Source organism: Balaenoptera borealis (assembly GCF_965194805.1).
Source record: "Balaenoptera borealis genome assembly, chromosome: 18".
Classification (NCBI taxonomy): domain Eukaryota; kingdom Metazoa; phylum Chordata; class Mammalia; order Artiodactyla; family Balaenopteridae; genus Balaenoptera; species Balaenoptera borealis.
The window spans coordinates 69,093,065-69,119,020 of NC_138877.1; the positions used below are offsets into that span (position 1 = coordinate 69,093,065).

The 25,956-nt window shown below is 38.7% G+C and overlaps 1 protein-coding gene and 1 long non-coding RNA gene across 3 annotated transcripts in view; both read left to right on the forward strand.

Annotated features, from left to right (window-relative positions):
• Positions 1–25,956, forward strand: part of PCCA (propionyl-CoA carboxylase subunit alpha) — a 369,304-nt gene that overhangs the window by 29,938 nt on the left and 313,410 nt on the right. For both annotated transcript variants that reach the window (XM_082366113.1, XM_082366112.1), the window contains exons 5-6: positions 23,667–23,780; positions 25,659–25,712. In XM_082366113.1, the coding sequence (XP_082222239.1) occupies positions 23,667–23,780; positions 25,659–25,712 (168 nt within the window). The remainder of the gene's footprint in view (positions 1–23,666; positions 23,781–25,658; positions 25,713–25,956) is intronic.
• On the forward strand, positions 2,839–13,957 carry LOC309616054. The gene is made up of 2 exons (XR_014237242.1): positions 2,839–11,442; positions 12,906–13,957. It is a non-coding gene; the product is annotated as an uncharacterized lncRNA (long non-coding RNA).

Sequence of the window (25,956 nt, forward strand, 5' to 3'; positions counted from 1 at the left end):
CAGGGATGGTCTTTATAGGGGAGAACAGTTTCAAAACTACACAAACCTATTTGTGAAGGGTTTCATGTAATTTTTCCTCTTGATAAGAAATGCTTTCACATGTACTTTTTTCTAAATACTTTTTTTTTAAAGAGCAGTTTTAGGTTCATAGCAAAATTGAGAGGAAAGTATAGAGATTTCCTATACACCCCCTGTCTCCACACGTGCATGGCCTCTTCATTATCAACATCTACCATAAGAGTAGTGCATATATTGCAAGTGAATGAGCTTACATTGACATAATTACCCAAAGTCTGTAGTTTACATTAGGGTTCACTCTTGGTGTTGTACGTTCTATATAGGTTTAGGCAAATGTATAATGACATGTATCCATCATTACAGTATGATACAGAGTATTTTCACTGCTCTAAAAATCCTCTGTGCTCTGCCTGTTCATCCCTTGCCATCTCCCCAAACCCTGACAACCAGCGGCCTTTTTACTGTCTCCATAGTTTTGCCTTTTCCAGAATGTCATATAATTGGAATCGTACAGTATGTAGCTTTTTCAGATTGGCTTCTTTCACTTAGTAGTATGAATTTAAGGTTTCTCTATGTCTTTTCATAGCTTGATAGCTCATTTCTTTTTAGTGCTGAACAATAATTCTGTTGTTTAGATTACTACAGTTTATTCATTCATTCACCTACCGAAGGACATCTTGTTTGCTTTTGGCAATTATGAATAAAGCTGTTATAAACATCTGTGTGTAGGTTTCTGTGTGGACATGGGAGTGTGATTGCCAGATCATATGGTAAGATCATGTTTAGTTTTTTTTTTTTTTTAATTTTATTTATTTATTTATTTATGGCTGTGTTGGGTCTTCGTCTCTGTGCGAGGGCTTCCTCTAGTTGGGGCAAGTGGGGGCCACTCTTCATCGTGGTGCGCGGGCCTCTCACTATCGCGGCCTCTCTTGTTGAGGAGCACAGGCTCCAGACGCGCAGGCTCAGCAATTGTGGCTCACGGGCCTAGTCTCTCCGCGGCATGTGGGATCCTCCCAGACCAGGGCTCGAACCCGTGTCCCCTGCATTGGCAGGCAGATTCTCAACCACTGCGCCACCAGGGAAGCCCCCATGTTTAGTTTTGTAACAAATCACCAAACTATCTTCCGAAGTAGCTGTACCATTTTGCATTCCCAGTGGCAGTAAATGAGAGTTCCTGTTGTTCCACATTCTCATCAGCATTCGATGTTGTCAGTGTTCTGGATTTTGGTCATTCTAATAGGTGTGTGGTGGTATCTTGTTGTTTTAATTAGCATTTTCCTGATATGTGATGTGGAGTATCTTTCCAAGTGCTTATTTGCCATCTGTATATCTTCTTTGGTGAGGTATCTGTTAAGGTCTTGGGCTCATTTTTTAATTGAGTTGTTTGTTTTCTTATTGGTGAGTTTAAGAGTTCTTTGTATATTTTGGATAATAGTCCTTTAACAGATGTGTCTTTTGCATATATTTTCTTTCAGTCTGTGGCTTGTCTTCTAATTCTCTTGACATTGTCTTTTGCAGGGAAGTTTTTAATTTTAATAAAGTCTAGCTTATTCTTTCTTTCATGGACTGTGCCTTTGGTGGTGTTTATCTAAAAAGTTATTGCCATACCCAAGGTCATCTAGGATTTCTCCTTTGTTATCTTCTAGGAGTTTTATAGTTTTGTGTTTCACATTTAGGTCCATGGACCATTTCGAGCTAATATTTGTAAAGGGTGTAAGGTCTGTGTCTAGATTATAATTTTTTTGCATGTGGATGTTCAGTTATGCCAGCGCCATTTGTTGAAAAGGCTATCTTTGCTCCATTGTATTGCTTTTTCTCTTTTGTCGAAGATCAGTTGTCTCTGTTTATGGGGGTGTATTTATGGGTCCTCAATTCTGTTTCATTGATCTAGTTGTCTGTTCTTTTGCTGATTATCACACTGTCTTGCTTACTGTAGCTTTATAATAAGTCTTGATGTTGAGTGTTAATATTCCAACTTTGTTCTTTTTCAGTATTGTATTGGCTCTTGTGGTCTTTAGCCTCTCATATAAACTTTAGAATAGGTTTGTTGATATTCACAAAATAACTTGGTGGGATTTTGATTGCATTGAATTTATAGATCAAATTGGGAAGAACTGACATCTTGACAATATTGAGCTTATCCATGGAGATAGAATCTCTCTCCATTTATTTAGTTTTTCTTTGATTTCATCAGAGTTTTGTAGTATTCCTCATACAGATCTTGTACATATTTTATTAGACCTGTCCCTAAGTATTTCATTTTTTGGGTGCTAATGTAAATGGTATTGTGTTTCAAATTTCAAATTCCACTTGTTCATTGTTGGTATATAGGAAAACAAATTGACTTTGCTGTATTAATCTTGTATCCTGCATTCTTGCTATTAGATGATCATGTCATCTGTGAACAAAGATAGTTTTATATGTTCCTTCCCAATCTGTATACTTTTTATTTCCTTGTCTTATTGCATTGGCTGAGACTTCCAGTATGATGCTGAAAAGCAGTGGTAAGGGAACATCCTTGCCTTGTTTCTGATCTTAATGGGAATGTTTAGAGTTTCTCATCAGTAAATATGATGTTAGCTATAGGTTTTTCGTAGATAGTCTATCAATTTGAGAAAGTCCCCTTTATTTCTAGTTTACTGAGAGTTCTTTATTATGAACAGGTGTTGGATTTTGTCAAATGCTTTTCCTGCTTTCATTGATATGATCATGTGATTTTTCTTTTTTTTAGCTTGTTGATATGATAGATTACATTAATTGATTTTCGAATGTTCAACCAGTCTTGCATGCCTAGGGTAAATCCCACTTGGTTGTGGTGTATAATTTTTTAAAATACATTGTTGGATTCAATTTGCTAGTATGTTGTTGAGGATTTTTGCATCTATGTTCATGTTGTTTTGTTTGCATATAGATGTTGAGTTGTTCCAACCATTTGTTGAAAGGACTAAAGGACTGTCATTTCCCTATTGTATTGCTTTTGTACCTGTGTGGAAAATCAATTAGTGACTTGTATGATTCTGTTTCTGGACTCTATTTTCTAGTCCATTGATCTGTATCTGTCTGTCCATTTGGTAATACTACATTGTCTTGATTACTGTAGTTTTATCATCAGTGTTAAAATTGGATTCCTCCAGCTTTATTCTTTTTTATCCAGAATTGTTTTAGCTAGTCTAGTTTCTATGCTTTCCCAAATAAATTTTAGAATTTTGTCTATATTTACTAAAAATCCTTCTGGAATTTTGATTGTAATTGTATCAGTTTGGGGAGAATTGACTTCTTTACTATGATGAGGCTTTCTATCCATGAACATGGGAGGTCTCTTATTTTATTTAGGTCTCCTTTGATTTCTTTCATCAGCATTTGTAGTTTTCAGCATGCAGATCCTGTACATATTTTGTTAGATTTTATACCTAAGTATTTCATTTTTTTGTGAGGTTCCTAAAATGTTTTGTTTTTAAAATTTAGGTTTCCAGTGTACATTGCTAATAGTAGATGTGTGATTAATGTTTACATGTTGATCTTGTATCTTGTGATTTTGCTAAACTCACTAGTTCTAGGAGGTTTTTGGTAGATCCCTTTGGATTTTTATGAAGACGATTATGTTGTGTGTGAACAGTAACAGTTTTATTTCTTCTTTTATGATCTGTATGCCTCATTTCTTTTTCTTTCCCTATTGCACTGGCTGGGAACTCTACATTATGATTTGGTATAAGAGTGGTGATAGTGCATATTTTCCAATCTAGTGGAAAAGCATTCAGTCGGTCAGTGTTAAGTTTGGTGTTAGTTGTAGATTTTTGTAGATGCCCTTTATCAGGGTGAGGAAGATCCTGTCTACTTCTGGTTTTCCAGGAGTTTTTTTTTTTCATCATGAATGCTTTTTCTGAATCAATTGACATGATTATGTGTATTTTTTTCTTTTGATTGTAATATGATATTTTACATTGAGTGGCTGGTTTTTAAATATTGAACCAATCTTGTGTTTTGGGCATAAACCCTGCTTGATTGTGGTGTATTATTCTTAGAAAAAATAAAAAACTGGTAATCAGAACCAGCTACTTCAGATTACTTTAAACCCATTAAAATCACCCTCGAACTATCCTTAGGGAAATCTTTTTCTGATTGTACCAAACAATTATTTCCAACTTGACAGCCAATGTTCCTCAAGTCTTACCTTTAGATTAGATTTCTTAATATTTTATTACTAGTTTTTTCATCATTGGTATGAGGGATCTTGGTCTGCAGTTTTCTCTTTGTGTTATTCTCTTTGGTATCAGGATAATGCTGGCCTTACAAAATGAACTGGGAAACGTTCCTTCTCATTTCTTTTTCTGGATGAGCATGTATAGAATTGGTTTCATTTCTTTAAATATTTGGTAGAATTTTCCAGTGAAATCAACTGAGCCTGGAGATTTCTTATTCAGAAGATTTTAAACTATGAATTTGTTTTCTTCAGTAGTTATAGTATTATTCAGGTATCTATTTCATGTTGAGTGTGTTTTCTTAGTATGTTGTTTTCAAGGAATTGGTTTATTTCACCTGAGTTGTCCAGTTTATATGCATGGAGTTGTTCTTGGAATTTCTTTATTATCCTTTTGATGTCTGTGTAGTCTGTAGTGATAATCCGTCTTTCATTTCTGATATTGATAATGACTTGTATCTTCTCTTTTCTTTTTGTTAGTCTTGCTTGAGGTTTATCAATTTTATTGATATTTTTGAAGAACTAGCTTTATGTTTGATTTTTTTCCTATTGTGTTTCTCCTTTCAATTGCATTGATATCTGTTCTTTATTATTTTCTTCTTACTATTTGCTTCAGAGTTTTTTTCCCTCTTCTTTTTCTGATTTGTTAAGGTGGGAGCTTAGATGGCTGATTTGAGATGTATTTTAGTATATAACATTTAATGCTATAATTTTCCTCTGTAAGCACTGCTTTAGGTACATCTAATAACTTTTGATATATGGTATTTTCACTTTTGTTCAAAATATTTTCTAATTTTCCTGTTTTATTCATGAGTTATTTACAATTGTTTAATTTTCAAGCGTTTGGAGATTTTTCTGTTGTTACTGATTTCCAGTTTAATTTCTTTATGGCCAGAGAACACATTTGTTTTGTTTCTTTTCAGTGCGTTAAGGTTTGTTTCATGATATAGGTATAGTTTATCTTGGTGACTGTTTCATGTGTCCTTGAAAAGATTGTTTCATCTTCTGTTGGATGCAGTAGTGTATAAATGTCAATTGGATACAGATGATTGATAGTATTGTCCAGTTTCTCTCTATTCATGCTAATTTTCTACTACTAGTTTGTTATTGAGAGAAGCGTGTTGGAATCTCCAACAATAATTGGGTGTTTGTTTCTCCAGCACTGTTTTTAGGTACCTACATATTAAGAATTATTATATCTTTTTGTCAGATTCACCCTCGTTATCATGTAATAGTCTTCTTTATCACTTGTAAATTTCTTTGCTCCGAAGTCTGCTTTGTCTGATACTAATACCAGCATTCCAGCCTTCTTTCGTTGAATGTTGCATGGTATTTTTCCCCCGCTATCTTACTTTTAAACTACCTATATCGTTATATTTAAAGTGAATTTCTTGCAGGCAGCATATAGTTTGGTCATATTAAAGAAACCATTTGACTGTATCTTTTAATTTGTGTATTTAGACCCTTATGATTAATTATTGATATGTTTGGGTCTCAGGCTGCCATTTTATTATTTCCTATTTTTCCATCTAGTTTTTGTTCCTTTTACCCATCTTGTGTCATCTTTTGTGTTATTTGAACCTTTTTTAGTATTCCTTTTTAGTTCCTCTGTTGTGTTGCTGACTATATCTTGTTTAGTTTTTTTTTTAATGGTTACTCTATGGATTACAATATACATTCTTTTTTTCCTATTTATTTATTTGGCTGTTTTGGGTCTTCATTGATGTGCATAGGCTTTCTCTAGTTATGGCAAGTGGGGGCTACTCTTTGTCGTGGTGCGTGGGCTTCTCATTGTGGTGGCTTCTTGTTGTGGAGCACAGGCTATAGGTGCGTGGGCTTCAGTAGTTGCAGCACGTGGGCTCAGTAGTTGTGGCTCGCACGCTCTAGAGTGCAGGCTCAGTAGTTGTGGTGCTCGGGCTTAGTTGCTCCGTGGCATGTGGGATCTTCCCGGACCAGGGATCGAACCTGTGTCCCCTGCATTGGCAGGCGGATTCTTAACCACTGCGCCAGCAGGGTTTTCATAATCTATTTAGAATCCATGTTTTCCCACCTCAGTTGGAATGTAGAAATCTTTCTACCATATAGGTATCTTTATTCTTTCCCTTTATGTTATGGTTTTCTTATGTATTTTATCTACATACATTGAAAACTGCGTCAGACATTGTTAAGATTTTTACTTTCAATAATCAAACATATTTTAAAGAACTAAGAGGGGGAAAATTGTTTATTATGTTCACCCAGATATTTACCATTTCTGTTGCTAATCCTTCATTCCTGATGTTCCAAGTTTCTAATGTCATTTCCTTTCTCTTTGAAGAACTTCCTTTAGCACTTCTTGTAGAGCTGATTTGCTGGCAGTTAATTCTCTTAGCTTTCCTTCATCTGAGAATGTCTTTATTTCACCTTCATTCCGATATTGTGTTTGCATATAGAATTTTGGGTTGACACTTCTTTCTTCTAGCAGTTTAAAAATATTGAACACTTCTTTCTGGTCTCTCTAGCTTCTGAGTTCCCCTATAGTTAATGTGTTGTTTTTCTTTGCTTTCAGAATTTTTTCTTTGTCTTTAGTTTTCAGTGGTTTGATTATATGTGTTTGGTCGTCAATTTCTGTTGTTATCCTGTTTGGGATTCTTTGAGGTTCCTGAATCTGTAGGTTTATGTCTTTAACAAAGTTAGGGAATTTTTAGCCATTATTTCTTAAAAATATTTTCTCAGCACCATGCTATTTTTTTCTTCTTTTTCTCTGGTAACATGTATATTAGACCTTTTGTGATTGTTCCATAGTTCCTTGAAGCTTTGTTAATTTTTTCCAATCTCTGTTCTTTCTGACTCAGATTGGATAATTTCTTTTAATTTACCTTCAAGTCTGTTGATTCTTTCCTCTGCTTTTGAGCCCATCCATTAAGTTTAAAAAAAAAAATTGGTTGTATATTTCAATTCTAAAGTTTTTTCATGGATTTCTTTTTAGAAATTCTGTTTTCTGATACTTTTCTAGTTTTTCATTTGTTCTAAGAGTGTTCACAGTTGCTTGCCAGAATATTTTTATAATAGCTTCCTTAAAGTCTTTGTCAGATAATTGTGACAATTTTGTCATCTTGGCCTTGGAGTCTGTTGATTTTTTCCTTTAAGAGTTAAGATTTACCTGCTTCTTGGTGTGCAAAGTAATTTTGGTTTATATTTTGAATATTACGAGACTGTGAATGTTGCTTGAATCCTTTGGAGAATGTTGATATTTTTGTTTTAGCAGCAGTTGACATGGTTGGCTTCAGAGTGCATGTTCTTATCCTTTTTCTGTGTGCTGTGGGTTTTTGTAATGCTATTCATACTGTCTCACATGTATATAACCCACTGGTCAGTCTGAGATATGTGGTCTCTTTGTTCAGTTTTTAAGTTCTTCGGTCTGCTTACTAGGATCATGTCTATACATGCCCAACCTAAGAATGAGCCTAGGAGTTCATAAACAACTTTATTGAGTCACTTTTCCATGCTAGCTTCTCCTATTATCTCCTCTTATTCCTTTGGCCTTCCCTTCTCTTTCCTCTTGTTTAAAAGGCTGGGAATTTAGTTACCTTGCACTGCTGCACACACTGTGGCCAGGTATGGAGATTACGGAGGGACCTAAAGAAAACTGTTTACTCACAATGCTGCTGACACCAAATGTGTAGGATTCTTTCTCATACTAACAACCAGTTTTCCAACTCTCTGGACACCAGCTGGGTGTCCTACAATTTAATTCAATTCTAACACTAACTACCTGCGGTTAACTCAGATTCCATGGGTTAAAGGGTCACATCCACAGACTGCCCTCATTTCAGATGCTGGTCTCAAGTACTAGGTTGTCATCTGTACTTTTCACCAACCAGCTGTAAATCAGGGGTTTCCGTAACCCCCTCCTCAGTTTATAATTACCCACAGAATTCAGGCAAACACTTTACTTAATATTTACTGGTTTACTATAAATGATATTATAAAAGATACAAATGAACAGCTAATTGAAGAGGTATATAGGGCAAGGTCTGGAAGGGTCCTGAGCACAGGAACTTCTGTCCCATGGAGTTGGGGTGTGCCACCTTTCTGGCATGTGGAAGTGCTCAGCAACCCAGAGCTCTCCAAACCCTGTTGGGTAGAGCTTTCATGGAGTCTCCATTATGTGGGCATGGTTGGTTAAGTCTTTGATCATCAGTGATTAACTCAACTTCTTTCCCCTCCCCTCTCCCCTGAGTTCAGGGGATGGAACTGAAAGTTCCAACCCTCTAAGGGAGTCTTGGTTATTTTGGTGACCAGCCCCCATCCTGCAGCTATCTAGGGGCTTCCAGCCACCAGTCATCTCATTAGCATACAAAAAGACACTCTTAGCACTCCGGAGATTCCAAGGGTCTTAGAAGCTCTTGTCAGGAACTGGGGTCAAAGACCAAATATTAGAACAAAAGATGCTCCTAGCACCCCTATCATCAGGAAATGACAAGCGTTTTAGGAGCTTGTGTCAGGAACTGGTGGCAGAGACCAAATGCATATGTGTTCTTACGTGACAAAGAAAGAAAGCAGTGGAAATTTACCCATCCTCTTGGGGCCACAGTTTCATTGATTAGAGAAGATTGTTCCTTCTATGACTGTTTCGGCTCCTGTAGGCCCCCATTTTTACCATCGCTACTGCAGCCATGGAATTACTTGGGAGCTGGGGCACAAAAGAATGGAGTGAAAAACACAAAAAAACCCTGGGAGATTTCTGTAGTGTTCTAACTCTTAGGAGCTCCCTTTTCTGCTTCTGGAGTCAGAAACACAGGGCTTCTCTGTCAGCACCCCATTGCCTAGTGGGTATCAGATTGTTGATCAGGCAGAGGGATCATGGAGGAGAGGAAAACGCCGAACTCGCCACTGGTTCATGGTAATTTGAATTCTGTTCTTCCTCCATCTGCCTGCTGCTATGTACTTTTCAGAGTTCACAAATAGTTGATTAATGTATTCTGTTCAGATTTCATAGCTGCATTCAGTGGGACAAACAGAATGGAATATGCTTGCTCCATTTTACCTGAAATTAGAATGACCAGTGGTGTTTTTCAAAAATTAAAGTGTGAGAAGGATTTTGATATATCCGAATGGGTTTTTGTATCCTATATATTACGTTGTGTATCCTATATTATGGGAAAAGTTTGGTTAGGTAACATCAGAGGAAAAGAAATGTTTTCATTGTCAACAGCACTACTTGTTAAGCTTCGTGTGAGAGTCTTGGGAGAGAGAAGAGAATGTTTGCAGCTAATTGCTTGGAGTGGCCCAACTGCAGCAATGGATATTAAGCTGCTGTTTACGATGGAATATAGCATTCCTCACATGATCCATTATCTTCTTTTCATGGGAGGTAAGCATTGAGAACCACTGACTTCCTGGTTAAAGCCCAAACTACTGTGGCATTCAAGATTCCCTTCACGCTGGTTTTCCTTATAGTTGACCATTCTCTTCCGCCATCCTCTCGTATTAGTGTCTCCTTATCCACCTTGGTTTCAAGCCATTTCACTAATTTCTTAATAGGCTGGGGCCTTTTACATTCCATGATTTCTCTGTTGGTAGTTCCCTTCTCACTTTTTTCCATTGATTAGAAATCCAGTTTTATACTTTAATAACTGATTCTTTGTGAAACCATTTTCTGCATTAGCAGTTTATACATACTCTTGTTTATTTTTATTGCAGTTGGTATAGAAGTCTGTCTTTTTCACGAGACTGAACTCCTAGAGGGGAGGGCACTGTGATTTATCATCTCTTTATACCCTGCTGTAGCAGAGCACCTCTGATTAATGTTGGACTGAGTCAGGGAAGTGTTCAGGGTTTACTTAATGGTAAACGGATATGGTGGGTGGAACATAAAATAGCTGAATTAGAAAAGAGATTGGAAAGTGGGGACCAGTACTGTATAAATGGAATTAGGAGCTGATGTTGTGGGGAAAATGTTTCATTACTTTGAGTTTTGGAAATAATACTCAGATACTCATTTTCCTGGTCTTTTAATTATATACAGTTTTTCTTTTGGTGGGACAGCTTTTCCTGTAGTTCTTTCTGTCCAGAGAGCCAGCTGCCACAAGGTTTTTCTACCTTGTGTTCTCCAGACGTTCCTTTTAATTTGAATACATTTATTTACTCTTTCATACAAAAGGGGCATGCCGACAGCTGCACCAAGTGTTCTTTCCTAAGCCAGCCAGACATCTGGATTTGGAGAAAAGTTATATTTTGAAATAAAAGCCAAGTAACTTGCAGCCTTATTAAATCATTTATGTTTTTTCCTTGCCCATTGCTCCTGCCAGGTTGGGTACCTTTTCACCTGTCTTTACAGCATCCTGTCACATATCTTTTCCAAAAGTAAAGACCTAATTCATCCTGAAATCTCTGTGAGATGAAATGAGCCTTTCTACAAGCTAACGTCTGTACCCTAGTACTGTTACTGAAAACGCAAGTCTGTGTGCCCGAGGCACAGTGAGGCCAAACAATACCAAAACATCGGAGTTTGGAACAGAGAAATGTATGTTGCAGGGCCGTGCAAGGAGATGGGTGGCTCGTGCCTTAAAAGCCCCAAACTCCCCGAAAGTTTTCAGCAAAGCCCTTTTATAGGAAAGGTGAGGGACGGGTGTGGTTGGTTGTTGCAGACTTCTTGGTGTCGGATCCTTTGCTCTTGAGGTCAGGCATGGTCAGGTAACGACGTTCCTGTAAATCTCCACCAAACAAATGTTACTCTCTGTTCTGACAAGAAATGGGCAAGGTCCCAAGGCACAACTTTCACCCGCCGAGGTCCAGGTCCTGGCTAAGAGGAGGGGATCCCTGCAGGGGCCGGTTACCCTGCCCCGGAGCGTTCATCCAGCACCCAGGCTGGGTCCTCCCGCCAGTGCCCAGGCCTGGCCGGAGAGGCAGATCTCAGCTGGCGGCGCCCTCAGGGCCGGGTCCCCAGAGCCCGCCCAGCCGTCGTCACCGAGGGAGCCAGGCGCCCAGGACCCAACTGGCCCTCAGGCTCCTCAGGCGGCCCAAAGGGCGGGGGCCACGTCCTGCAGACTGCGTCCCAGGCAGACGGCTGCCGCCGTTAGGTCGCAGAGGCCAGGTGAGCTGGAGGGCCCCAGGGAGAAGGCCGGGATCCGCCTCTTACCTCACTCTCCACCTGACGATCACCGCTCTGCCGACCATTGGCTGAATAGCCCACTAATGGCAGCTCATTGACAGTTGCTCCCTTGGGGGAGGGGCCCACTGCGGTTCCGACCGGTGGCTGAGCGGGACCTCTAACCGCTCCTGTATCCATAACCGTTGCCTGGTAATGGGTTGCTAAGGGCGCCCAGCAACGTCCGCCCTTGATAGGTGCGCAGCAAAGGGCTGCGCACTGCCCCGCTCTGTTACAGTACTTCTGTGCAGCTGGTAAGCTCACTGAAGCTACATGCTTGGACTTTTATCTGATGATGTTCGCCTCTGGCCTAACAGACTGTGCCAGGCTCGCTGTAAGGGGCAGAGCCTCAGGAGATGGGTCCTTCCTCAACTTAGCAGGTAACTTCATGTCCCCCGACACATTGATGTGCTTTCCCCCCTTTTTGATTCTCACTCTCCACCTTACATGGTGTTTCAATTCCAAGGAAGGTAGAAGATGAGAGACCCATCTTTGCTTCATTCCTGATACCTTTGCTCTGTTTATCTGAGTTTGTTTCTCATAGTCTCTAGACTAAGTCCCCAGAGAAGCACTTCTCAGCTTTCGTTCTGTTCCTGGTAGCTGGGCCCAGTCATGGAGTCGCAGGTGAATTCAATGAATGGCAAAATCACTTTGGATCTGTAACTATCAAGGTTAAGTATTAGGCTTGGAATAAGGAGAAATCAAAGTTGTTTTTGAATCTCCTTCAAAGTACTCATCCAGTCGTCTGGTAAAGAAGAGTGTTCTTTTTTGGGAGTTGGTGAGAAGGAAGAGTATTTATTTTTAGAGAGAAAATAAAAACGTTTCCCAGGTTTTTTGATGGCTTCATGTATCTTCTCCCTGCTTATTGAGAATGACTGTGCTAGTGAAAACTTTTTTAAGCTCCTTAACTGCTTTTGGTGATCGCTGCTTCATGTAAGGGAGCTAACTGTAGAGTACCAGGAATTTTCAGAAAGAAGAGCATTGGGATGGTTGATTTTGCTATTTTAATATTCATCTGAAGCTCTTTGGTGAGAAACCAACCAATCATACACTGTAAATCGAGGGTTTTCATGTCCTTTGTGAGCCCAGCAGCAATATTGGATAATTTGGGAAACAGAATCTGAGGTTAGAAAGCCAGAGTTTGGAGTTCCTAGGAATGCCCAGATACCTGGTAGAATGGATGCTATGAAAAAGATACCCAACATTAGGATGCATGAATAGAGGAATGGTAACGTGTGTTACCTGTAGCCAGGTTGCATTTGTGGCTGTAGTAGTTTAGGAACTGTATGATCGTGTTCACATACCTATTTTTATTCCAAATTAGATTCTCTGTAAGGATTTGTTGATATTTTTTCATGACAGTCTTAAAAATAATTTTAACTGTTTCATTTGGAAAACTATATTGATCATTAGTTTTGATTTTTTAATTAAAATATACACGCTGTATTTTCTGTGGTAAAAAATTACAAAATTTTAAAGTTCCTGACTTCTAATTCAGGCTGGTGGGATGAGTCAGACTTCATCTTCCCGTCCCAAATTCCCAGGGAAAAGAAACAGTTAAAAAGAAAAATCCAAAAGAAAAATAACAAACCAGAATTTTGGTGTAAAACAGAGTGGGGAGTATAGTGCTGGAAATGATGAGGAATTTCTAAAAGGTAGCAGATGGGATCGTTCAATAGAAAACCTCAGTCTATAACATAGACAGGAGAGGATGGCTGTAAAAGAAGGGAGCAGCTCCAGAAGAGAAAGATCCAGAGCAGGAAGGGGGACCTGGGGCAATTGACAGGATGTCTGGTTAGGAAACGTCATTATGATCATCCAGCTGGGTGATTCCTCCATGCTAAGTGTCCATCAGCAGGGAAATGGTTGGCAAACTGGTAGGGCCATATCTTGGAATTCTTTAGTAATTAAAAAATAATGAGGTAGATCTCTACATATTGACAACATCTCTAAGACATGTTAAAGATCGAAAAAGAACTTGTAGAATGACTTATATGATATAAAAATACTATTAATGTTTAAAAAAACCCCACACAAAATATTTTATGTTTTTATAGTTACATACATCACATAAAAGCACAGACCAGGTGTTCTCAACTGTGACCCTATTGGCGTTTTGGATTAAGTAATTCTTTTTTATAGGTGGGTGTCTTGCTCATTGTAGAATGTTTCGAAGTATTTGTCCTCTACCCACTAGACCCCAGTAGCATCCCTGCATCCCACAGTTGTGACAAGCAAAACTGTCTCCAGACGTTGCCAACTGGGCGCTGCAGAGCAAAGTTGCTCCCTGTTGAGATCCCCTGGTATAGACAAAGGTCTAAGAACGCGTACTCACTTGAGAAGTGATTACCGGAGGGAGAAAAGGTAATGGGGATGGAGGGATGGTCAGTAGAGTTGTTAGCTTTAGTTTGAACAATAACAGTGTTTTGGTATTATGTGTAATTAAAAAAAAGAAAGAAACCAAAAGATACCTTTGCTAAGATCTCTCCTGTGTGAAATTAAAAAATGGTCAGTGGTCAAAAGAAGAAATACAAATAGCTTACAAACATGAAAATATGCCCAGAGGCACTAATAATTAGAGAAATGCAAAGTAAAAAACTAGTAAGGAATCATTTTTCATTAGATATAAAATTAGACATGTTCAGTGATGGTGTGGTGTGGGGATATTCATCTCTGCTGGACGTGTTAATAGACATAAGCTTTTAAGCATGTAGTTTATAGCCTTTATGCTTCCAAATATTTTTCTCACAGAAATATATACATGCATACAGGTTGACATGTTCAGGGAATCTTATTGCAGCTTGTAACATCTGCAAATTGGAAGCAATATCCATTATTGGAGTAAAGGTTAAATATGTTATGGTTTACCCAGGTTACCAGGAATGTTATGTAGCAGTTAAGCAAGTTTCAAGAATAATATGTAGTGTGATAAAATTTATGGGAAGAAAATCTTAAGCACAATACAAAACCATACACTTTTTTTTTTTTTTTTAATTAATTTATTTATTTGGCTGCATTGGGTCTTCGTTGCTGTGCGTGGGCTTTCTCTAGTTGCGGCGAGCGGGGGCTACTCTTCGTTGTGGTGCGTGGGCTTCTCACTGCGGTGGCTTTTCTTGTTGCAGAGCACGGGCTCTAGGCGCGCGGGCTTCAGTAGTTGTGGCACGTGGGCTCAGCAGTTGTGGCTCGCGGGCTCTAGAGTGCAGGCTCAGTAGTTGTGGCTCATGGGCTTAGTTGCTCCGCGGCATGTGGGATCTTCCCGAACCAGGGCTCCAACCCGTGTCCCCTGCATTGGCAGGCGATTCTTAACCACTGTGCCACCAGGGAAGTCCCTAAAACTGTACACTTTTATGTCTACTAGGCATATGAAAATATTTAGGTAAGTCTGAAAGGATGCATACAAAACAGTTGATAATTTCTTTTAGGGTAGGAAGTGGGACTGGGAGGCCTTTAAGGGGGTGAGAAGTAGGGGTTATCTGTATTGCTTAAACTTAAATTTTCTCTCAAGCTAGTGTATATTCTTACATTACTTGGGTAATTAAAATAAAATAAAAAACAACATCTAGATGACTCACTTTTATGTGTAGTATTATCAATTAGTGGCACATAATGAGCAATGGTAGTGCTGGCCAGGCTCTAGTAGTTTTCAATATCTCATGACATTGGTGGCTATTTGTATTTAAATTATTAGAACTGGCATTTAACTATTCATATGGTTTGGAAACACTTTTTAAAAAAAATACACTGATTACAGTGGAAATATTTCTTAATCCTATTCTAGAATCTCACTCTGCCATTGTTTCATAAATCTGTATTCAGAAATACATAACTATATTTAAGCCTTCATGACTAGAGCCTTGAGTGAATGTGTGATAGCTTTTCTTTAGTAAGTAGAAAATGATTACAAGCTAGAGCTGTGCCCATACTCTCATTATTGGTATTTTCTTGTTTCTTTTGTTTTGTGTTCTTCTTCCCTTGTTACAATTTTTCTTAAGTGCTTAAGTGGTACCATATATATATATACACACACACATATATATATATATATAACTATAACTATATAATTAATTTCTGAAACTGTTTTATCACAATTGCTTGTCAGTGATAGTCTGGAAATTGTGATAAGCTATATAGTTTTTTTTTTAAATTGTAAAATTACATAACGTAGACTTTACCACTTTACTAATTTTTAAGTGTACAATTCAGTGGCATTAAGTACATTTACAGTGTTGTGCAGCCATCACCACCATCCATCTCCAGAACTTTTTCCACTGAATCTCTGTAAATTTTCTAGGATCTCTTTCCAGGTTGTCTTTTGTTTTCATGGCCGTGTGCTTGGCTGCTGACGGTGGTTTTGTTTTCATCCTGGGGACTTCTAGTCAGGTTTGTGAGCTAGGCATACACACGTCTGTTAGGTATTTCCCTGAGGATATCTCTCTGAAAAGTTGTATCAGTCTGCATCAGAAAGTTTTATTGAATACCTTGTATGTGTACTATGCTTTACCAACAGTTATAGAGAAAATAAAGTAAACTATTCTTGCATTCCCCAGCATTTCCTAGCATTATGATTAAACCACATGAAAGACTAGTCTTCGGTTTTTCTTTCTTTTCTTGCTTCGAATTTGCTGTTCAACCCAGGGAAGTCTGGCTTCTATTTCTGTTATTCTACTAAGTTGGTCCCCAAAGTTGCCAGAGATCTGGTTCATTCGATCCAATAGCTAAATCCCCACCTTCTTTGGTCTGTCTATAGCACACAGCACTGGTGGCTGTCTCTTCTGTTTTGATGCTTATTGCTTCCTTACCATTTTCTAGTCCCTTTCGGGCCTCCATGCATTTGATACACTGTGTGTACTGCTAGAGTGCCCTTCTCAGTTGGCTTCTATCTTAGGAATCTTCTTTGTCAGGTGAATCCTAACTTTCTCTTTATTGGTTAGAGCCGTTAATCAAACATTAATAGCATATAACACTGTGCTGTGTGCCAGGAGTGTCTCATATAGACCTCACAGCACAGTGGATTTAAAATTTTTATATGAAACTTCCTGATTTTTATTTAACAGTTTTATTGAGTTACAGTTTGCATATTGAGTTATAGTGTATTTTTAGAGTTGTGCAACGCTCACCACTGTTCAGTTTTAGAACATAGCCATCACCCAGAAAGGTGTCTTGTGTCCCTCCGCAGTCACTCTTGTTCCCACCTTCACCTAGGTAGCCACTGATCTGCTTTCTGTCTATAGTTTTGCATTTTCTAAAAATTCAAATACATGGAATTATATAATATTTGGTCTTTTGTGTCTGGCTTCTTTCACTTAGAATAACGTTTTTGAGATTGATTTATGTTGTTGCATGTATCAGTTTGTTGCCTTTTTTTGGCTGAGTAATATTCTGTTATATGAACAGAACACATTTTGTCCGTTTACCAGCTGCTGGGCGTTTGGGTTGTTTCCAGTTTTTGATTACTATGAATAAGGCTGTTATGAACAATTGTGTATATGTCTTTGTATGGACATATATTATCATTTCTCTTGGGTATATACTTAGGAGTGGAATTGCCGCATCATTTGATAACTACTGAACTTTTTAGGTACTAACAGGCTGTTTCCCAAAGGAGTTGTACCATTTTACATTCCCACTAGCAGCGTATGAGCGTTCAAATTTCTCCTCATTCTCACCAATGCTTGTCAGATATATCTGTCTTTTTGATTACAGACATCCTAGCAGGTGGGAAGTGGTATCACATTGTGATTAACGGTGTCTTTGAAGAACAAAAGTTTTAAATTTTAATTAACTCTAATTTATCAAATGTTTTCTTTTATGGATCAGTCTTCAGGAGGCTGACATCTGTGGAGTATATCTCTTGAGCTTCCTTGACCTCTGCCTCGGGTTGGCTATTTGAAGACATGAGCAGCAGATCAGGCTGTTTATCCCACCTCCACTTCCTTGCCTTGCTGCAGTTCTCGCGGTGGCCACAACCTTCTAGGGTGGTAGTAACTGTTGGGTCACCCATGCTCCCCAGCTGTCTGTGTTCTTCCCACTCTGAGCCCCTTCATGACCACAGTGGCCATGGCTTCCCACTGTTGTTAGTCCCTGGAAACCTTGCCATCCTCTGTTGGTCCTTTAACTCTGCTCACGTCTTTGTTATTTTCAGCCAAACATGTTTGAATGTGCCACTTTATTCCTGGTGAACTGACTGACATACTAATTTGGACTGAAAAGCATTTCTAAGGTAGGGGTTGGGGAACCATGGCCCATGGGCTAAATCTGGCCCAGTGCATGTTTCTGTAAATAAAGCTTTATTGAAACACAGCCGTGGCCATTTGGTGTTGTATTGTCTATGGCTGTTTTTGTGCTACAAAGGCAGAGTTGAGTGGTTTTGATAGAGACTGTATTCTACAAAACTGAAAATATTTACAGTGTGGCCCTTTAAAGAGAAAGTTTTCTGATCCTAGTTCTAATGCATATAAGGTAGCTCTCAGAATCTCCAGAAGGGCCAAAAGATATGGATAACCCCGGGAGGCAAAATGAGTCTGTTACAGAACAAACCCCACTTCCACTACTGACCATTGCTGGCAATTGTGATGTTCTGGGATTGACCCAGAAGTTCTTCTAGAGCTGTCCTAGAAGAACTGACACCTTTAGTTCCATGTTTGTCAATGAGATATTATCTGCCGGCAGGGGTCCTGCCTCACGTTGCTCTCACTTCTTTGAGTGTGCCTGACTGGTGGAACCGAGGTCACATATATGTGCCCTGACTGCCAAGAAGTCTGGGAAATGTTCTTTTTTGCTTTCTGCCCTTGATAGTGGAGGGAAGCAGGATAGAAAGGAGTGCTGGAATATCATTTAGTGAGCTCACCTGCAGCATTTGCCATGACAGATACCAACCAATATCAGTGATTTTTCTTTTTAACTTTCCAAGTTATGACATTTATTCTTATTTTCTTCTCCTCACCGCCCACAAACCAAACACAAATAAACAACAATAAAAAACCCTAGAAGAGTTGTGTGTCAGGGAAGTACCCCATGTCGTAGAAGGTGGCAAGGGTTAAATCTGTCACAACTCCATCGATGCCGAAGGAGGACAGCAGGACTTCAGTGACCAAAGGAAGACCGTTTCCTGCTCTCAGCAAAGCTCGTAGTAGGGGCATGGCACAGTAGCATCGTGAGTCCCACAGGGGGATGTGATTGGTCTACTGAGCAGCAGCAAATACAGTGGGTGTGTCACAGTTAAGGAACACAGGGCTGTCAAGAACTGTGAAGGGTCTGAAGCTTTACTTGTAAGCTAACAAGTTAGCCTCTCCCTGTTTCATGGGTGCTGGTAGAAGATACAAGACTGCTGGGTCAGTGATGAAGAACAGTTTATTACTCACAGCCGTAGCAAGATCAGAGTATCAGCATTTAAAAAAATTTTTTATTGGAACTTAGTTGATTTACAGTGTTGTGTTAGGTTCAGGTGTACAGCAAAGTGAATCAGTTATACGTATACATATATCCACTCTTTTTTTAGATTCTTTTCCCATATAGGCCATTACAGAGTATTGAGTAGAGTTCCCTGTGCTATACAGTAGGTTCTTATTAGTTATCTATTTTATATATAGTAGTGTGTATATTGTCAATCCCAATCTTCCAATTTATCCCTTCCCCCAGAGTATCAGCAATTTTACCCTGATTCCCCAAGTCCCAGTTCCCACAGGTGATACGAAGAGGGTCAGGTGATACCTGCACATGCAGTGGTTTGCATCATAGGACAAGAACCCTGAGCTTTAAGGTTCTTCTTACATAATGAATCTTTTCTGACGGGCTCTTAGCACCCCTGCCTCTTGCTCCAGAGTGAGACACTACCCTACTCTTCTAGGGCTGTTGGCTATATGGACGCTTTTGCAAATAGAGTTTGAAAAAAAAGGCAGTTAGTGCCTTGCTCACATGATGTGAGCACAAAATTTTTGCTAGCTAGAGCCAAGGATTCAGCACCTTTTTGTAGCAAAGTAGCAAACAAACTAGTGCCCCTCCCTCAGGAAGCGAGTATATAATAGTCACACTATGGTTGCTTTTCTGTCTTTGTTGCCAACGTGACTAGTTACAGAAGCAGCTCAGGATCAAGGGATGGTTTAGACTTTGCTGTTTGGAGCACTCAGCAAGGATGTTCGGGGTGCTCGGGCCCTGTGGTGAACTGTCTCTGCGAAAAGTGTAAAACTACCAATTATTTCCCTCTCTGATTCTCATAAATTCTCAGATTGACATGCCCTGTTCTAGTGCAGTTACTACTTGCATTTCACTGATGTGCTTCGTCTCATTAATAAGAATTGAGTCAGTTTTTGTGGTAGTGATTATATTATGTTATTACAAGTAATAGATATTGATGTTACGCAATACAGTGGTTCAAATAGGATGACTTTCAAATGTTCTCTTACATAACATCTGGCCATTTTAGGTTAGGGAGGCCAGTCTATTTCAAAGGACAGCCAGGGACTCTGATTCCTAGTGTTTTGTTGCTCTGCCATCGCCTAGGGTAGCAGTCCCTAACCTTTTTGGCACCAGGGACCAGTTTCGTGGAAGATAGTTCTTCCTTGGACTGGGGTGGGGTGGGGGATGGTTTTGGGATGATTCAAGCGCATTACATTTATTGTACACTTTATTATTATTACATTGTAATATATAATGAAATAATTATACAACTCATCAGAATGCTGACAGGAGGCGGATCTCAGGTGGTAATTCGAGTGCTGGGGAGCAGCTGTAAATACAGATGAAGTTTCGCTAGCTTGCCCGCTGCTCACCTCCTGCTGTGTGGCCTGAGGGTTGGGACCCTCGCCCTAGGGCATGGGTGGTCAAACTTTTCCTCTAAAGGCCCAATAGTAAACTAGGTTTTGTGGACTGTACTATTCAACTCTACCATTGTAGCACAAAAGAAGCCGTGGGCAATAAGTAAATGAATAAGTATGGCTGTGTTCCAATAAAATTTCATGTATAAAAACAGACACTGGGCTGGATTTGGCCTTCACTATAGTTTGCTGTCCCCTGCCCTAGGGATTACCTTAGTTTGCATAGTTGAATTTGGTTGCTGCAATATTTATGTTCCAGGTCAAGGGAAAGAACACGGTCAAAATTTAGAGAAATATGCTTGTGTTTAAGTTGTAGATAATTTGGAAGTTGTACATTTCACTTTCTGATCCCAATGACATGAACTTACTTACAACACACGAGTGTCTGATAAATTTGATCCTACCCCTGCTGCTTTCTCTGCAGTTGTGGCTCGAGAATTTCTGTAGAGAAGAGCTTCAGGCAGCACAGGGCGTGGGGAGTGGGGGCTTTGGGAGCTTGTCTTGGAGTTCATAACAGGCTTGCTTGCCTTCCTTCCGTCTCTTTTTTTTCTTTCTCTGTTTCCTGTCTTTCTTTCTGTCTTTGCCTCCCTCGCTCCCTCCCCCTTTCCTTCTTTTCTTTCTCTTTTTTACCCCCTTTTTAAATACTAGCTTGTATTTATTGTGTGTGTGTGTGTGTGGGAGAGATGGGCTCTATCCCTCCCCCCCATCTGTTGCCTCCCAATACCTCTTAGCTCTGCCGCTGCTCGCTTGTCAGAAATACTGGAAATGATTTCATCTCTCGGGTGTTTCTAGCTCCTTAGTTTCCGTAGATTTCTTCCCAAAGGCATTTGTTCAAGTTTCTCCTAAGCTAAAACCACACTCCAAACCCTTTCTCAGCTATCACTCTGCCTCTCCTAAACTCTACAACAATAACAAAATTGAAATTGAGTTTCAAAAGTTTTTTTAAACTATCCTTTCGTGGTTGACTCAGAAGTATCTCCTTGGGAACTAAGGCAGCAGAGGGTTCTAGTTTTTTCTTTCAAATGGCTTTGCCAAGCATTTTTGCTAGTACTGACCCTGTGCTAGACTGTGGGCTTGAGATGTTAATATAGGCTTCTACCCTAAAGTAAGGTTTGTTTCTGAGAAATAGAAGAAAAGAAACCAACCAACCCCTTTAGAAACAGCATGTTTTGCCTTTCTTTGTAAAGTCCCTAAGCAGTTTTGACCTGCTTTTGATGTATTTATTTGAATGTTTATTCAAACAATATTAATGATCTGCTAAAATGTTAGGCTCTGAGCTAGATTCTCAGTATGTTTACAAAGAGTTTGTGATAACATAGGAAAAATGCCTATTATGATGATAGTTTAAAAAACAAAAGGATGCAAAATTATATATGCAGTTTGGTTACAAAAGTATATTTAGAGAAAAGACTGGAAGTAAATAAGTCAAAATATTATTAGGATTCCCCTTCTTTTTAACTTTTTGATGCCTATTTATTATAGAAAATTTGGACACAGGGATGCATGTGTATATATTTTAATCCCCCTCCCCACCACGTACAACCCTCAGTTGCCATATGTATTGCTAAGATTGGAGATTTAATTTAGTGTAGCTTTTTACCTCAAAGACAGTGGCTTAACAATGAAAATTATTAAATAAACTGTCATCCAAGTGTATCTATGAATTTAAAAGCTTGTAGCAATAAAACTGTGCTGGGAGAGATTTTTTAAGAAAAGGAATTTAAGACAGAACTTCTGCCTTGCAGGACCTTATGATCTGGAAAAGGAGAGTGTATAAATTGTAACAGACATAATCTGTAAAGCAGTCAAAATGACATTACTGGGCAGGATGCGATTAAATGCCAAAATTTGCACCTGGTACTACTGGAGTTCAGATTAAAGGAGATTCATCTGAAGACCCAGTGGTAGAAGTGGAACTTTAAATGCATCTTTAATAATAGGTAGTACCTGGTGGGAAATAAAATATACAGAGTAAGTGTGGGTTTAACTTTAAATACTTTATCCCCACCTGACTAATGCATCTTTTTCAAAGGATTGTTCAGTATTCAATTTCTTTCTTATAGAAAAAAACCCCACAACCACAATTACAAAAACAAAATTGCTGTTGTAAAAAATTGCTGAACTGGGCAGAGGGCAGTAGAAGAGGGGGCATTCTGGTCTGAGGGGAGAAGAGCAACTTGAAGTTGGGAATAAGCAAGATACAAAGGAGAGCCTTGCTTTGAACATGGGAATATTTAGGATCCTTTTGCGAGCTTGGCTGCTTTTCCTTGGATGTTATTAAAGAAATTAAACTGCATAGATTTGAGTCTTTTATATTAAGATATTGATCTATTAATCCCTTGGGTAGCAGGTATCTTTAACCTTTCAATACACAATATAATTTTTTACTTAGTTTGAAAATATTTATTGACTAGGTAAAAAGAATTCTGAGCTTTCTAAAAGATGACTTGATTGTTTTTTTTTTTTTTTTTTTTTGATAGACCTCATTTAAAACAAAGTGCTTCTTTAAAAACTACTTTACAGCTGAAGAATATAACTTAGCAATACTCAAGAGTATTTTCCACCTTAGACTTTTTGGAGGAGGGTCATACATGTCCAGGTATATGAATGTGTTCCAGTTTTTAATGTATGCCTTGTAAAATAAATTTAAATGGAGTTTAAATTTACTTAAACTTACACTGGGAAACTGTTAGGAAAAGCTGTTTCAAAAATACATGAATCCCTTTCATCATTTTAAAAGAATAGATTTCTTTTAGAAGTAAGCAGTTTATTCTGTATTGAATGCCTAGCCTTTCTTAAGCAAAAATAGATTTGAAACATTGTGTAGTAAGTAGTCTGAAAAATGGAGCATATATTCCTGAATTAGGTAGGAGTAGGTTTAGAACTGAATGCACATATCGGTTCTTTTAGGAATAAAGGTTAAAATGGGTGAGGATCCAATGTTAAGAGTATTTAAACGATTCTCAAGATTTTCTGGCTTATGTGTAGTGATACTGAACTCTTTAGTCCTGGGCTTTAGTTTGTGCCTGGTGCTGACCTAATGCTGTGCAGGGACACTCACCACATCCCTTCTTCATTCAGTTTCTCTGATTACCCCCACTTCCTGGGGAGCTTGCTTAGAACTGGGCATGAGTGCTTGTTAGGAAAATACGGGGCTACCCTGGCTACGTGTAACAGAGTAGTTTTTGGTATAAAGTTTACGTACAGATGAACTGAATAGGACGCTCAAGTTGTTTGCTGTGATTTTACTTAATCAAATTGGCACGGAATATTATGGAAATTATCTGGTTAGACAGTGGATTAGGCTTGTAATAAATGAAATCATGGTTAATATAACTCCTGGGCTTATTTGTTACATTGTAATTTCTTAGTGCATATTCAGAGAGAGAGCTGACTACAAAAATGATATGGGAAACACTCCGATTTGCAATTTTGTGTATACTTGCAGATGAAGATAGTTCTCTTTGCTGGGAGGATCTGTTAATGCAGAGATTTGTCTCTTCAGGTTCACGTGAAAATGGCGGATGAGGCGGTCTGTGTTGGCCCAGCTCCCACCAGTAAAAGCTACCTCAACATGGATGCCATCATGGAAGCCATTAAGAAAACCGGGGCCCAAGCTGTGAGTCTGAATGAATCTGTCCACTGCAGCTGTTTCATGTGTAGTGAGCAGAACACTAGAGTTTGTATTTAAAAAAAAAAAAAATAAGAAAGAATGATTGAAAATGCTGTTGCAGTTCATGTCACACGAGTTAAATGTGGCCGAATTCGCTACTGGAAATCAGAGGCTTTGTAGCGTCTGGCAGTGTTGGTTACTGATCCTGCAGGTGGCTGCTGGATTCAGCTTTCACACCAGGGAGCAGTTTCAGTTCATTTCCAAATTTGCTAGGGGAAAAAAAAAAAAAGAAATCCCAATTAATTTTGAGACTTAACCCTTTCAGTGTAATAAGAGTATTAAAAAAATCTATTATAAACAGGATCCAAAAGACCCTGTTTTAAATTCTATTTTAATCATTTAAAAATTATGTGTGCCTCGTTATACTTCCAGAAATAAAAATGATGCAATTGGTAATTATTTTAGTTTGATAGTGTCAATGGAATATACATAATTTACATGGAGAAATCAGTAATTCTCCCCACCCCCAATCCTGTTTGGAGTGGAATCCAAGGAAAAAACTGGGTTCTGACATCAGGAATAGTGTTTTGTTATTGTTGTTGTTTGTGTGTGTGTGTGTGTGTGTGTGTGTATGTTTTTATCAGAGAACTAATTACATGTAATGTTAAAAAAAACTATGTAGAGTTATCTCTAAAATTGGATGGAAGCAGCCAACACCAGCAGTTAGCCTGGAGTGCTTCAGTTAGTGTTCACATTTCTTTTGAAAGAAATGTTTTAGTAAGATGCATGTTTAAATAAAAAACTGAATTCATGAACCCATGTTATAGATGTTGCAGTTTACTAGCAGAGTTAATGAAGGTAAAACTCTTTTAACCTTTTAACTATAGATTATCAGAATACAATCTTTAGTTGAGTGTTTATACGAAATGAAACTGTTGGAGTGAAACTCTTTTCCTGTGATGTAGTAGTGTAAATTACTCTGCACTGTGTTCATAAAGCTTAGTCTGGCATTTAAAAAAATCTCAAATGTGTAGATACTTCTAAATTAGATTATGATATTGACTCATTTAGAAATTTGACTTATAGCAGAATTATTTTCCTAGAAATATATTCAGTACTGACTGATAATAGGGTGGCTAAATTCATGTTTGGTCAAAAGTTACTTGGTTAGAACAGGATGGTAGAATTTAAATTGTTGCAACGTGGCTTGTGAGAGAGGAGAGCGTGAAGTGGTTGTGACGGGCTGAGTGGGATGAGGAGGGAAAGAAGAGTAGATATTAGAAGAAAAATAAATTCAGAGAATGATGGAAAGGTAAAACCAAACTTCTGTTTTAGTTAGGTTTGACAAAAACTGTTCATTGGGTAGTGGCTGAATATATTAATATCGTCAGGAATAAAATATGTTCATTGGCTTAGTAGCCAGGGTTTGGGAAAGTAGCAGTTCCTGGTTCTCTAAAGAAAGGGGAAATAAGAGTTTTTCATCCATCTTGTGAAAGGTTTCCTTTAACATAATTCTTTGACCCACAAGCTGTTAGAAAATTCTGCAAACTTAGAGCCGAAGTTAGTCTCAGAAAAAGTGGGGAGAGTTTGGGTTGGGTTGAAGTGCATAGCCAAGTGCAGGCGGACAGGCAGGTGGGACGGGAGACGGCCCTGACTGTGGTTGAGACAGGTAGCGTGCTGCAAGTGAGCATACAGTAGGCGATCTCGTGGCGTTTGGGTCTGAACTCAGGAGAACTGCGTTAGAGCTCATCAGTATGTTAAGAGTAAGTAACCTTACTCCAGGGCCCTTGAACAATAAACACGTTAACGCTCTTTCTGTCTTGCTTACTGTAAAGGTTTTGCAAATTGGTAAAACTGAAAGTGCTTTTTGTTTTCATTTCTAAGGTACATCCAGGTTATGGATTTCTTTCAGAAAATAAAGAATTTGCCAAATGTTTGGTAAGTTTATAAGGAACCAGAAACTGTTAACTTATATTTCAGAAAGCAGTGTAATGGTGTTGCTTTTGTAAATGTGGGTAGTGGTGACTTATAGACTTTTCATTGACCCAACGATTCTTTGAAAATAGTTTGGGAAAAGTGAAGACTTTTATTCTGTAACCTAAGTCTTGATTTGAAGCGTGACAATGGAAAAGTTGTAAAATCACCATTACACCTAATGAATGATACCTAGTTTATAACATGT